The 15,000-nt window shown below is 42.9% G+C and overlaps 1 protein-coding gene across 2 annotated transcripts; it reads right to left on the reverse strand.

Annotated features, from left to right (window-relative positions):
- Positions 1–2,100: 2,100 nt before the first annotated feature.
- Positions 2,101–12,145, reverse strand: LOC113662758 (terminal nucleotidyltransferase 4A-like). 2 transcript variants are annotated; one of them, XM_047809805.1, is made up of 14 exons: positions 11,438–12,145; positions 10,899–11,395; positions 9,892–10,015; positions 8,318–8,364; positions 7,697–7,817; positions 7,504–7,611; positions 6,978–7,106; positions 6,665–6,878; positions 6,443–6,569; positions 5,902–6,005; positions 5,669–5,820; positions 5,056–5,184; positions 4,164–4,310; positions 2,101–3,616 (listed from the first exon to the last, which is right to left on the reverse strand). In XM_047809805.1, exons 1-14 carry the CDS (start codon positions 11,753–11,755, stop codon positions 3,446–3,448), a joined length of 2,388 nt encoding a protein of 795 aa, XP_047665761.1. In that variant the 5' UTR covers positions 11,756–12,145; the 3' UTR covers positions 2,101–3,445. The 2 variants fall into 2 exon arrangements, with proteins under 2 accessions (XP_047665761.1, XP_047665760.1); XM_047809804.1 differs by having other exon boundaries at positions 10,899–12,145.
- Between the last annotated feature and the right edge of the window lie 2,855 nt (positions 12,146–15,000).

Here is a 15,000-nt window from a genome sequence, read left to right on the forward strand (position 1 = left end):
GAGGGGTGTACTTACTTCTGTCAGATACTCTATTATTATTGGTTTATATTATGGTGTATTATTATAAGGGAAATTAGTCTTTGTAGTTTTTTTCGTTTTATTAGCTTCTTCTTTTTACTTCCCTCAAACCTTTAGCCGATTTCTTAAAAGAAGCTTCACGATTTGTTTTTTCAGGAAGATTTGACTCGGAATTGTAGCATAATTTTAAAAATCACGACATTTCATTTATATTTCAAATCATTCTGTCCATGATGTAATCAGCCAGAGGGAAGAACTACATCAGGTGAGTTTAACGCCATCTTCCTCCACAAGGATTTATAGACTTTAAGAAATGTGATGTGAGTTTGTTTTCATTGGTCCTTTTATAAAGCGTGAGCATAAAGCTAGCTTATACGGAGCAGATATGTAAAGCGTTCGACCTTCGAATCGGAACAACGGATTTGATTAACAGCCATTGCTGAAATATTCAGTACTCACACTAATAGGAACGTACCTGAAAACGGATTAATCTGGGCAGAGTCTCGGGGACTAAACTATTCATCTTGAGAACCTGCTTCATCCTGTTCTGTGAATCTGAGCGCTGTCGAAAGGAGAAAAACCTTTAGCACGAAAACACAAGCTAACCAGAGTAAATGATGTCGAGAGAACTCATATTTAACTAGAATATATGGGAATGAACCATGTATCAGACACCGTCCATGACACCGCACACATCCTCACACATTCATGCCTAAGGGCATTTCAACTTCGTCAGTCCAACAACCTACTTTTTTTTTTGGTGAAAACCTGGAGAATTGTAAGAAAATCTGAAACTCCTCACAACCCAAAGCTCAGGATTGTACAAAGTCCGAGCTGTCCACGGTCTCGCTAATGAAGTCGTGAGGGATCTCCCTGAAAGGATCTCAGGAAGGTGGATCTCCTTTGGGAAGTCATGGCCTAATGGTTAGAAAGTAAGTCTGACCCCTAACCCTAAGGTTGTGGGTTCGAGTCTCAGGCCGGCCATGACTGAGGTGCCCTTTAGCAAGGCCCCGAACACCGAAAAGCATAAAATAGCTTAATAAACAATAAAAATGATAAATAAATGGGGTGTGTAAGGAGAGGTGGTGTGAGAGAAGGGGGTAGGGGGGGTATAAGAAGATGGGGTTGAAAGGGGGGGTATAAGATGAGGGAGGGTATAAGCGAAGGGGAGGGGAGTGCTCCTCTATAGAAGCCTTCAGAAAGCTAAGCTAACATGAGGTAGCATAAAGAAACGTTCATTAGCACCAGAACCGACCATCTGCTTCCCTTCAGTAAGAACCTCAGCGGAGTTTAAGGGTTCAGGACATTAGACTGGGATGAGATGCTAACTGTAACTTTACTACATGTTAAGTCCAACGTCTCAGTTGTTTTGGGTCAAAATGCTACAAAGGACCTTTAATTTTAATAGATGTGCACTTGCTTTGTGAAAACATACAGCAGGAAATAATTACGTTCTATTGTGTAAAATAAAGAGGAGAAAATTTGACAAAAGATCATTTGTGATCCGTTCAGTTACAGTGACGAACGCCAACAATGACGGTGACTATGATGGCCAATCAGTGCCAAGACTTTTACATAGAACATCGACGTTTAAATGGTTCAGCTGCTTACATCAACAGTATTTTATTGGATCGCGTAAGCTAATGTTTATAATCGGTTATATTTCTGAATCTTTTCCATGTCACCATTTTATGCACCATGAGGAAGGACAGTTAAATTTGTTCTACTGTGCAATGGCAATAAAGCGCCTCCTAGTGGACATCTGGGGACATTACAGCTTTAAGGTGTAAAAAAGATTGTATGGAAGTTATAAACATTAATGTAAATAATAATAATAATAATAATAATGTTTAAATGAATTTATGCACAAGGAATAAAATGCATAAGTAAACAAGTAAAATAATGCTAATATTTAGCTATTACTAAACAAAATCAGACTGTTCAAATATTAGATATCACTAAAGCAACTATGAATATTCATAAAATTCTCTTTACTGAAACATTGAACAGGACTTTTAATAACGAAACAAATAAGATTCAAATGCAAATAGAAAAGGAGAGACACGAGAACAGTTTGGTCATTTAAGATATTTATTTTAAAAATAATCTGTAGAAAAGTCTTTACATAAAAATATTCAGGGACAAAAAAAAAATTACATTCATAAATCAGCAACGATAACAGTACGTGTGTGTGTCCAGTGCTCGCCGTCACCATCTCTGGGTCAAAATGCTACAAGAATGACCTTTAATTTTAATAGAGGTGCACTTGCTTTGTGAAAACATACAGCAGGAAATAATTACGTTCTATTGTGTAAAATAAAGGGGAGAAAATTGTTAAAAAAAAAAAAGTGATCACATGATTTGGCAAAAGATCATTTGTGATCCGTTCAGTTACAGTGACGAACGCCGACAATGACGGTGACTATGATGGTCAATCAGTGCCAAGACTTTTGCATAGAACATCGACGTTTAAGTGGTTCTGAGGTGAGAATATGACCTTCATCCTGGTGTGTTAGGGTCAGGATAATCACACTGCACATTTTACTGGCATGTCACCACTGCAAAAACTGAAAAGAGAATTGAAAAGATTTGGTGCCACCTGCTGGTGTTTAAATCTTAAAAAAAAAAATCATCTTCATAAATTAAAAAATACTTTTACAAAAAAAAAAAATAAAAATCCAGAATAACGAGAACGGGACGAAACCGTTGCGATGTTGATTAATGAATTGAGTCACAGTTGGTGAAGACGTTGAACTACATATGTGCCTATTGGTTGTGTGTGTGTGTGTGTGTGTGTGTGTGTGTGTGTGAATCTGGTGCAGAAAAGAAAGACAAAAATTTAAAACTTAAGGCAAACAAAATTAAATGAACAAAATCTGGCATGTTGTCGTCCATGAGGGGGAAATATAAGGTACAGGCTACTGTGTGACGGATACTTTGGCCCAGGATTTTGGCACAGAGGACTTATTAGCTCCACCTGCTGGTACTGAAGCTGAACTACAGCAATCTGGGAAGCCATTGAGTGCAAAAAAAAAAAATAATAATAAAATACTCAAACACACAGGATTTGTACATGATAGTATAGTAGTGTAGCAATAATGTAAAGAACATCACACACACACACGACCTTCATCAGCTTACGTTCATGACAACACAAAAACTTAGATGTAAAACTTAAATTTAAAAAAAAAAAAAAAACTAAAAAAATAGCAAATTATAAAAACACTCATATTGCACGAGTTGTACTAAATTACAAATACAGCTTGGCTGCAATAAGATCATTTAGTGTTTGGCACAAACGGGGGGGGGATTTTAAAAATAATAAAATAAGTGAATAAAGAAAGAACATTAAAAAATAATAAATAAAAAAAAACACCACAGCCGTCACAGCGGACAGAGCTCGGACCGTCGTGCGTAAACAGAAGTGCTACCGTTGACCTGTGGCAGTTCTATCTGCTGAGGCTAGAGGGCGCCGTTTGCCTCCTCCTCTGTGCCATGAGCTTCGGTTGTGCTGTTGAAGGTTGGTGCGAGGTGCGGGCATCGGACCAGGCTGGAAGCCACCGGGAAGCTTCGGGGAAAACCTCTGGACATTATGAAACTAGACATGATTAAAAAAAAAAAGAAGAATTACATTAAAAAAATTTAAATTCAACTAAAGAAGAAGTTTACACTAAGACGTTACACACAAGCTCAATTGGACCTCAACTGATCATGACTGTAAGGCACTGGATTAAGCTGTGGCATGTTCTCACTAGTCCTGACACTGTACAGTGTGGTACGGTGACCCCCGAGCAGTGGGGGGATGAAACGCCTGTGAAAAGCTGCTGTGCTTTACAGAGCACACACTTAGTACTGTGAACTGAATGGCTGTTTCCTTTAAAAATACTCGAAAGAGAAAGAGAGCGAGACAGAGACAGACAGTGAAAGAGAGAGAGCGAGAAAGAAAGAAAGAAAAGAAAGAAAGAAAGAAAGAAAGAAAGAGAGAGGGAAAGAGAGAGAGAGAAAGAGCAAGAGAGAGAGACAGAGAGAGAAAGAGAGCGGGAAAGAAAGAAAGCGAGAGAGAAAGAGCGAGAGCAAGAGAAAGTGAGCAAGAGAGAGAGGTCTTAGATACAAAGCCCACCAAAAGTATTGGAGCACACTTTTACCTTAGGCTGGTGCTGGAGGCCGGGCAGCGGGCCGAGGTAGATGGGTGAGGACAGTCGGTAACCGTTGCTCAGTGGCACACACCCGTCTACACATACAGGTCTGCCTGGCACAGGTGGGGGTAGAGACACAGGGAGCGGCTTACGCACCTGAGGAACAGTAAGGAGGAGATGATGAGGGACTAGACCTTCACCTGACTGGTGTCTCACACCCCCTCACACTCGTGCGTCTCACACCCCCTCACACTCGTGCGTCTCACACCCCCTCACACTCGTGCGTCTCACACCCCCTCACACTCGTGCGTCTCACACCCCCTCACACTCGTGCGTCTCACACCCCTCATCCATCCACTTATTCACTTACCATGTCTGTTGTTGATGTAAAAATATAAAGTGAGGTATAAGTTAAGCGCATTATTGTTAATGTGACAAAACCCGAGGCAGTCGAGACCGAGGCGAGTAAGTGTATTAAATACAGTGTTCACTTGGCTGCTTTCTCCATACAGCAGTATTCTGCAGGATGACAGGTTTTTGTACATTATCCCAGAGCCGAAGGAAAATTTGAAGTCGGAATAATTTGCAAGAGCGCGTCGTTAATATAAACACAATGAGGCTGGAGTTCACTTGTTGGGCACGATAAAGGTAAAGGTAATTAGGAAAAATTAAAATGTGATACTATCTTAAGCTCAGGCCTTATCTCAGGCATTTAACCATAAAACCATTAAATATTTGCTTCTTATATTCCAGGAGAAAAAAAACTTAACTAGAACATCAGAAATTATAAATCACTGAGTTTCTACGTTCCTGCTCACAGCACTAGTGATTTATTCAGACTCCTACAATCTGGTCAACACTGCCACCTGCTGTCTGAAACGGTTACTGAGGACAATCCTACCTGTCCGGTAGAGGACGTGGTCTCAGAGGGATTTGTCCCGTTTTGTGGCCTCTGCAGAGAGCTGGGTAAAGGAACCGCTGGGAACGTTTGTTGCGGCGCTTTAAGTCCAGACGGAACCGAGTCAGAGTCCTGGGGATGAAAAGAAAAGGGAAAAAAAACAAGGGATGAAATGGTGAAAATGAATCTTGTTAATGTGTTGAATCAGTCCGAGAGATGAAGGGATATAAACATCATAATATAATTAACGTGAGAACTGCAATGGCATTTCCTCCACATGGCATCATGAGTAAAATGTAGGAAGCTGTTAAACATTTTATTATTAAGTGTAAATAAACTACAGCTGATGGAGGTGTGATGGTGAAGAACGAGCAGTGCTTTATGTGGTCCTGCTCTCGCTCACGTCCTCATCTGTTCGCTCAGCTGAAACTTTCTATTACGATACAAATCTCAGTAAAATCTTTACCCCCGAAGGGGAGTTTGTTCACTCGTTCGTTCGTAGTCGATAAAAAGCAGCAAATTACTAAATACACATCTTCAGATGGTTCTTATATCTGACCCTCATGGGGTTTCCTCAATGTTCTCTGTAGAACACTTTAAAAGCGTGGGAACGTACGATGTCACTTCCTGAGAGCGAGGAAACGGACGAGGCCGAAGACGAGGATGTGGAGTGCTGCTGAGGGCTGGACAGAGACATGAGGGAATCGGCACTTTGTGGAGATGCGGAGTCTCTCTGTTGCTCTTCGGAGTCGCCTCCAAACGGGACGGCTGCAAAAAACACAAAGTTACGGCATTAAAATCGGAGCGTCGTGTGGAAAAACTGCACCAAGGTTACAAAGCTCCACTCACTGCAGCGATCGATTATGGCATTGTGTCTGTCGCCCCACTTCTGGATGATCCACTCCCTGTAGTCAATCACCTCCTGGGTCAGTCTGAGGATCCGGCTGAGCGTGCTGAAGGAGACAGGGTGGGTCATGTGTGCGTTCGTGATCGTGGAGGCATCTGGGAATGCGTTCCTTTAACCGATCACAGCCCTCGGGGACCATTCACATTAACACTTGTTACAGAACTGTCCTACACCCGTGTGTGAAAATCTCTCCAGGACAAACTGTTAGAGATTTAATGACTTGGCTGCTAGATTTGATCTAATGTGTAAATTTAAACATTATCGACTTCCTGTCTATCGACTATGTGCCTACAGTACATGCACCGGCTATAATGACAAACTGGACACCATTTGTCTCCCACTTGACATGTAAACATGTCTCGAACCTTGGTGGCAGTGTCGACCTTCTCTCCTACATCACCTACACTGTGCCAATTTGTCCACAGTTTGGTAAATAATAAATACATCATATATCGGTTACTTGACTATTTAGCAAATACTGACCTGTCATTGTCTTTGTTGGGATAAGAGCGTGCGAGAGGAGACACGGCGTGACCCAGGATGATGTAGGCATAATCGAACACCCGCTTCACCTGCAGGGCTCCGTAAGAGCTGCGTCCCACGTCGTTGCCTTAAAAACACCCAGTGATGAAGTGTAAAGTCGATTAAATCACTTCTTCTGCGTTCTGTTGGAATGTATAAACTGTGTGTGCTTCAACTCTATACCAGGTAAGTTAGGATCTTCAATACACAGCATGGAGGGTCTGTGGCCACTGCTCAAGGCCTTCATCATCTCCTCCTTGGTAAGGTACGCGCCTCCGTTCTTCACACGGATTCCCGTTTTTAGGTAGTTGAAGTGTCGGCCGTACAGCTCGAAGAACTCGATCAGCAGGATGCCCAGATTTATGTTGGCTGCCCGGCAATCGATCCGTGGGTGGAGCTACGACGCGATCGAGACCAATCGTACACGTTACGGTATAAGAAACATAGGGCGTGGCTGGTGAACATAAATCAGCGTGGTGAGGACGGTGTACTTTACCTGCAGGAAGCTGATCACCATTAAGATGAGGCAGTAGGAGCTGATGCCTCCTGTGAACACCTCGTTTAGTTCCCACTGCAGCAGGAACTGCTTCAGAACAAAGATCAGGTACGGGAGCACCGTGTATTTCTGCAGAAGGGAGACAAGGAACGAAACACCAAAATGACAACGGGTTACAGTCGAACCGGTCGCTCCAGAGCTGCTGCCATTTTTCTGTGGAGCTTTTAGAGCTTTTGACTGGAACTTGACCTGAAATGGTTCTAAATGCTAATGCTATTAAAACATATGAAAGATGAACACACTCGTTGACCTCAAACTTCCACAAAGGGGGAAGTCGTGGCCTAATGGTTAGAGTGTCTGAATCCTAGCCCTAAGGTTGTGGGTTTGAGTCTCAGGCTGAGGGCCCTTGAGCAAGGCACCGACCTCAGCAGCTTTACAAACTGAAACAAAAGCTCTCAGTTTTAACACACAATGTGATATAACCCTAACCCAGAATAAACCCGTAGGCCTCACAGCAGACCTTCACCTTTAAGTGGTCCTTGATGAAGCGTGCTGCTTTCACGGCCGTCTCCACGTTAAAGCTGATGTCCACCTTTACGTCGGTCTCTCGGTCCGTCAGCTTGATTATAGGAACCTAAGGATGCAGATGAACCAAAGAGATCACGGATAAGGACACAACTGTAAACAAAACAAACACCACGACAACGCTGTAAACGTACCGTGGCTTTGTCCAGGATTTTAATGGAGAAGGGTTGGGCGAGGTTCTGCTGCCTCAGAGCCTGATCGAGCTGCTGGAGAGGAGGACGTTCCCACTTCCCAAACACCACAAGGTCAATGTCACTGTCACACACACACACACACACACACACACACACACACACACTTTATTCGGCTTCAGTCTCAGTCCACAGATTTCCATCCCACGCCTGGTGAATTCTATCGAGTGTGGAGCCGCTAAATAAATCTCCATAGACACACATTCACAAACTGGCTTCTGCCTTTTCTTTCCCTCTCTCCTCCTCCTCCATATTCATTTCATCCAAATTTTCCCTTTTGTTTCTTCATTTATTTAAAAAAAATAATAATCTGACTCTTCCTTTCCATCTTTTTCCTCACTGCCCAATTTCCACCTCTCTGTTCCTACCTTTCACATCAAGAGCCTTTGTTACCTCCTACCCCAGAGTTCACCTCCTACCCCAGAGTTCACCTCCTACCCCAGAGTTCACCTCCTACCCCAGAGTTCACCTCATCACCTTATTCCTTTTGCCCCAAAAACTTTACACTTTCCATCGTTCTTCATTAATAAAGCCATGAACAACAGAGAGGAACATGCTGCTCACCTTGTCGGGAGATAAAGTCCGGTACTGAAGCTGCCGAATATCTGAACCTATGAAAAAGAAAAATAAAGAGATATTGCAGACAGACGAGATCACAGAAGGTGTGGATTCATAGCTTGGTGAAATCTACCTTTCTTTTTAAAGTTTTTCTAACTGAGGAAACGTGTGAAAGATTTTACACAGATATTCTTTGGAGGTTTTTTGGAGACGTATTGTGTTTCTTAAAGCCACTTTTGTCCGTCCTAAAGTCGTCCTCATGCACTGGAGCACTGAGACGACACAAAACCTCGGCTGACAGGTAAAGGGAGACGTTGTACAACTGCAAACACCTTTCTATCTGAATCAGGGTGCGAGGTTTCGTACGGCAGCTTTATATCTGTAGCTATTTACACCCGGTCACTTCCTGTGTTGTCTCTGATCCGATGTCTGTCTGATCTGTTAAAACTGTCCCATTTACATCAGACCACATAAACACGTCTCGGCGAATCGGATATCGATCCCATCTTTCTGCTCCTGCCCACAATGCTAATATATTTGCCCTCATTTCCGGGGTAACTGTAACAGAACACACTTTGGTATACAGCGTTTACTGTTTGCTGCGTTTTCGCTGGCGGCAGCAGCGCGTTTTAAGCCCCGACGAGACGCCTGGGTGAAAGGTCACCTGCGAGTGACGTAGTTCCGTTTGGGAGGAGTTTAGCGCTGACGTATGTGGCTCGAACAACCACATTCATTTACACCTGTCCAGTTTCATCTGAAACGCGTCCCAGACCACCTCCTGAAGGGGTTTGTACCATCGGGGTTATATCCGTCTCCAAAACGTTTCAGAGGGCATTTAGACCTGGTCTTTTTACCATGGGGTAGATATCGGATCACAGAACACGCAGGAAGTGCCCAGGGGTAAAAAGCCCCTTACATAAACGTGCAGAAGCAGCAGAAACACCACACTAACTTTCTACATACGTCTGATGGATGGAAAGCAACGTCCACTAACTAACACTCACGTTCCCGTATTCACACGTACAGTGATGAAGACTCCTGAATGTGTTCTCGCTCTTGACAACAAATCAGTTTTCTTACCACAGAATGAAACCTTCAGGAAGGAGTCAGTACACAGAGTTGCTCAACGTTTCTCAGCTTTGTCACGTCACACGACATGAACGCATCTCGTCACCGACGGTCTCGTTTATAATTAACTCTCTGGTCACGTTGTCAGTGGGACGTGTGAACGTACCCGGAGTTAGCGTTAGCAGTAACGTTAGCAGTTTTATACAAAGTAATGACCAACATGCTGCTGTCTGTGTGATTGTCATCATAAGCTGTGCCTCGCACTCTAAACACATGATTTAAGGGTTAAACATTTTCAAAATTCAACAGGAAAAGTTTTTGTACTCAGTAATGGTCTAGAGTAACACAACGAGACACAACGTTAGCTTGGTGTATCATCACACCGTTAACTACCGACAGCCTGCCGTCACACACACCATTCCTCCTGCATCCATAGCACTTAAACACGTGTACAGTTTACAGGCTTGGTTTGGTTCTGTATCAGTAAACCACACGTCAGTGATGTTACTCACGTTAGCTGCAGGCCACAGGTTCTTGATCACGCTCTCGACGCGGTTCACTACGTCTCTCCTCATGGCCTCTTCCTCAGGCCGGGGGGACATGAAGGCATAGAAGTCCACGATCTCTTCATGAAGGCTGTAGGCAATAAAGACAATTAAACTGTATGTTTAACATGAAACAGAAGGAGAGAAATATAAACAGAAGGAGTTTAAAAACATTATGTTGAAATAATTCACTACTGTAAGGTGTAGATTTCTTGCTTTGTGGTAAAAATGCCGTGAAAGCTAACAGTTTTTTAGCTTACTGTAAACATCCAATTCGGCTTAAAAAGGAAAACACGATCGTTCATTCGTCCTGAACGAGTTCGGGGACCGATTCTGCCTCACAGCTCCAGAATGAATCCAACAAGTGACAAAAGACTGAAACTATGAAGCTAAAGCGGCTAAAAAAAGACAGATATCGAAGCTAACGTCGAGTAATAAAAGCTTTCGGTAACGAACCTGCTGACGTCACACACGGTGTGTAGATATATAAATGTTAGGGTTCGATTAGATTTATGGTTCTCGTCACTTTCAGACTCAACCAAGGAAATTCAGCCAAGGTTAAAAATAACAACTAATCATACAATTAACCATAAAAGCAAGAATGTTCACGTCATAAAGGTTCCTGAGGAGTGAAGTGATGTACAGTTTGTACCCAAAAACCCCATTTAGACTCCTGAAGCTTTACGTTACAGCATGTTAGCTTTGTAAAATGGCTGACAGTAAAGTGTAAGCAAGGTGAAGATAAAGGAAGGAATCAGTGAGCTTCAGATCGGAGGTCGATCTTCTGCGGCTTGTTGATGACAGACGTCCACAGAACCGTAAATATTACAGCTTTTGAGACACAGATGATTATTAGCACATCAGCTAATACAACTCATGAACGTTAAAAGTTTGCATTGTAACTTCACACATTATCCACACACAGACCTTATTAAATCAGTCAAACACAAAAACAACCCCCCCTCCTCCATTACCCGTTCACTCCTGGACTATATCTCCTGGTCTTCCATGGCGTCCCAGGGCAGAAGAGGTTACCGTTGGAGTTGGTGAGCAGGTAATTGACCCCACACGTGCTGGTCTTGTTCTCACCCTTCTTCCTGGCTGGATGGTGGTGGTGGTGGTGGTTGTGGTCAGGTACTTGAGGGAAGCTCTGGGATGGATGGCGGTGATGGTGTTGGTTAAGATGTGCTTGGAGATGCAAATGCTGCTGTTGGTGCTGATGTAAATAGTCATTGATGTTGTGCTGTTCATTGAAGCTGAAAAAGACTCTAGGATGAAGATGGTGGGTGTTTGTGCTGTCACAAGAGTCTGATTTGGGACTGTCCGTCTCGGAGTCCAGAGAACAGGACGACGGAGATAAGGAGCCATTTTTAGGTGAGGAACTTGTCTTCCCTGATCCTGTACAAGTGCCATTCAGTGCAGTCAGACTGCGGTGATCAAACTGAGGTGGAAGAATAAAAGTGGGCGACACCTGAAGGGTCTGAGGGCTGATAGAGCTGGAGGTCTTCATCACCTGAAGGGTCTGAGGGCTGATAGAGCTGGAGGTCTTCATCGCCTGAAGGGTCTGAGGGCTGATAGAGCTGGAGGTCTTCATCACCTGAAGGGTCTGAGGGCTGATAGAGCTGGAGGTCTTCATCACGTGATGAGGGCTGATGGAGCTGTAGGTCTTCATCAGCAGAGGGTCGTGTGAGGTGTCGGAGGTCTTCATCAGCAGAGGGTTGTGTGAGGTGTTGGAGGTCCGTGACCCATGTGATGTCTCCCAGATGTGCATCCACAGCGCGTTGGCTGGTCCTTTCTGCTCGGGCTGAATCCACGCCACTCTGGGGTCCATTTAAGGCTCCGAAATGAACCGGAATGCAAAAGGAAACAAACACGAGGCACTTTATGGAGCGCGGTGTTGAGGAGACGGAGCTCTGCGCGGATGTCCAGCGACCGTCACCGAGAAACAGCTCCGCTCCTCCGGCAGCACAATGTAGCGCAGTGTGGCTGAAGAAAAGCCGCTACTGCGCATGCGCGTGGGATTTAAATTTAACTCGAGCTGCGCGTGCGCACGGGATTTGAAAAGTAACCGCTCTGTGATCTTTATTAATCTGATGTTTCCCTTAATATCATTCACTTACAATAAAAATGTGCTACATGTCCACATGAACATTTTAATTATTATATCTTAATAAACCTTTTGACCCGTTAGTGTGTGTGTGGTAATTGTAGTAAAGTGTCTGAAGTGCGCATGCGTGGGATTTTAAATTTGCTCTGAGACACGCCCCCAACACACACACACACACACACACACACACACACACACACACACACACACACACACACACACACACACACACACACACACACACACACACACACGCACACGCACACGCAAATCCATCAAATTTCAATATCAATCAAAATCTAATTAAAACACCTACAGCCCGATGTTTCTTTCTCCAAATCATGTAAAAGTTTTTTTAAAATGTCCAACAGAACCAGTGTCCTCAGATTTAATGCACTTTGCAAACAATTCCAGGCAGAAGGAGCAGCAAATTTAAATGCCTTTTTAATTCTTGTGACCTGAGGCTAAAACTACAAGCATACTTTTTACACATATATGTACAAAGATATGATGGAAGTAAACCCAGGATAGATTTATATATAAAAACATGCCAGTGTTTTTGTCTTCAGATGGACAGACCAGCCAACCTGAGCATACAACACACAGTGATTAGTGAGGGTTTTAAGATTTGTTATAAACCTCAATGCACCATGATAAACAGTATCAATAACATGTAAACACTGTGAAGATGCATGCATATATATAACATCACCATAATCCAGTACAGACACAAAAGTCGCTTCAACAAGCCTCTTTTTTGCCTCAAAGGAAAGACAGGAATTGATTCTAAAATAAAAAAACCCAATTTCACTTTCAATCTTTTCACCAGTTGCTCTACATGAGGGCCAAAGGAGAGAGAGAGCGTCATCAATTAAAACCCCCAGATACCTACAGTATACTGAGACACATTACTGAACCTTGAGACGTAGTAATAGGCAGAAGGTTATTCTTTAAGATTGGGTTGGATTAAGAAAACAACATGAATTTTGTTTTATCAACATTTAAAACTAATTTTAATTCAAACAAATTACGCTGAACAATATCAAATGTAAACTGTAACTGTGAAAGAGCCTGATTGGGTGTGGATGCAGAACTATAAATAACTGTATCATCTGCATAACAATGAAACTTTGTTTGTTTCAACACAGGATCTGCTGAAACAGTTCTACACTGCCATCATCGAATCCATCCTCTGCACCTCAGTGACTGTTTGGTTCAGCTCAGCTACCCAATCTGACCTCAAGAGACTACAGAGGGAAGTCCGGACTGCTGAGCGAATCATCGGCACAACTCTCCCCACACTCCAAGATCTGTACTTCTCCAGAGTGAGCAAAAGGGAAAAGACAATCACTCTGGACCCCTCACATCCAGCACACTCACTCACTCTGGACCCCTCACATCCAGCACACTCACTCACTCAGGACCCCTCACATCCAGCACACTCACTCACTCTGGACCCCTCACATCCAGCACACTCACTCAGGACCCCTCACATCCAGCACACTCACTCAGGACCCCTCACATCCAGCACACTCCCTCACTCTGGACCCCTCACATCCAGCACACTCACTCACTCAGGACCCCTCACATCCAGCACACTCACTCAGGACCCCTCACATCCAGCACACTCACTCACTCAGGACCCCTCACATCCAGCACACTCACTCTGGACCCCTCACATCCAGCTCACTCACTCACTCAGGACCCCTCACATCCAGCACACTCACTCACTCAGGAGCCCTCACACCCAGCACACTCACTCACTCAGGACCCCTCACATCCAGCACACTCACTCTGGACCCCTCACATCCAGCTCACTCACTCACTCAGGACCCCTCACATCCAGCACACTCACTCACTCAGGAGCCCTCACATCCAGCACACTCACTCACTCAGGAGCCCTCACATCCAGCACACTCACTCACTCAGGAGCCCTCACATCCAGCACACTCACTCACTCAGGAGCCCTCACATCCAGCACACTCGCTCACTCTGGACCCCTCACATCCAGCACAATCACTCAGGTTGATGGGATGGTTATTAAATCAGATACAGAGAGAAAAGAATTAAAGGATCTAATGAGTGAAAACAACCTGATAGACGTGTGGAGAGAGAGAAATGTAGGAAGGAAAGAAGAGATATAGTGAAAAACTTGCAGGACAACGATTGTCTTTATTTTATGTACAAGAAATGTAGAAAACTTTACAGACAAAATCAGATATAAGGAAACAAGTTTGAGTATCATGAGTTTTTATTTATTAAGACTGGAATAATGTAGAAAGGGGACAAAGTGTATGGGTTCTAAATACAGAACGTTTAAAGAAAAACAACTATGATTTTAAGTTTAGAGAAATTATAGAAAAAGAAAAAGGAAATGAAATGAATGAGGAAGATAATGTTAGATTTTTAATTAAATATTGTAGAATGGGTGGAAGAAAGAAAGAAAGAAAGAAAGAAAGAAAGAAAGAAAGAAAGAAAGAAAGAAAGAAAGAAAGAAAGAACAAGTAAAAGTAATTTATTTTTAAATTAGAGAATGAATTGGCCAAAGAGAACAAAAATATAAAAAAGGGAGGAGAAAGAACTCGAGGGGGCAAAATGAAGAAATAAAGCAAAATATATGGTGGAAAGAGGAAAAAGAAAGAAGTTAAATTATATAAAAACAAGATGCAACCAAGATAAAAAATGTTATGAGAAAATTAAGAAAGAAGAAATTGAAATATAGAAAAATAGATCCTACAAAAAAAATTCCTTTAATGTTTAAAGGGATTTTAATAAAGATTATAAAAGTGTTTGGTGAAAAGGGTTTGAAAAGAAGAGACTTTTAAAGGAAAAGAAATAAATCAAGATCACAACTGTGAGTCAATCATCTGTGGAGAAACTAATCTGAGATCCAATTAAAGAGGTAAAAATAATGTGTAAACATCTGTAACACATGGATGTGTATTTGTGTAATCAGTGTGATGATGTGA

Source organism: Tachysurus fulvidraco, unplaced genomic scaffold, assembly GCF_022655615.1.
Source record: "Tachysurus fulvidraco isolate hzauxx_2018 unplaced genomic scaffold, HZAU_PFXX_2.0 HiC_scaffold_506_np12, whole genome shotgun sequence".
Lineage (NCBI taxonomy): Eukaryota > Metazoa > Chordata > Actinopteri > Siluriformes > Bagridae > Tachysurus > Tachysurus fulvidraco.

Coding starts and splice junctions, on each gene's coding strand:
- LOC113662758 (XM_047809804.1), bottom strand. CDS start 11,755: ATGGACCCCAGAGTGGCGTGGATTCAGCCCGAGCAGAAAGGACCAGCC. Junction 6,570..6,664: donor TGAAGATCCTAACTTACCTG/GTATAGAGTTGA, acceptor GGTGTTTTTAAG/GCAACGACGTGGGACGCAGC. Junction 6,006..6,442: donor CCCAACAAAGACAATGACAG/GTCAGTATTTGC, acceptor TGTCTCCTTCAG/CACGCTCAGCCGGATCCTCA.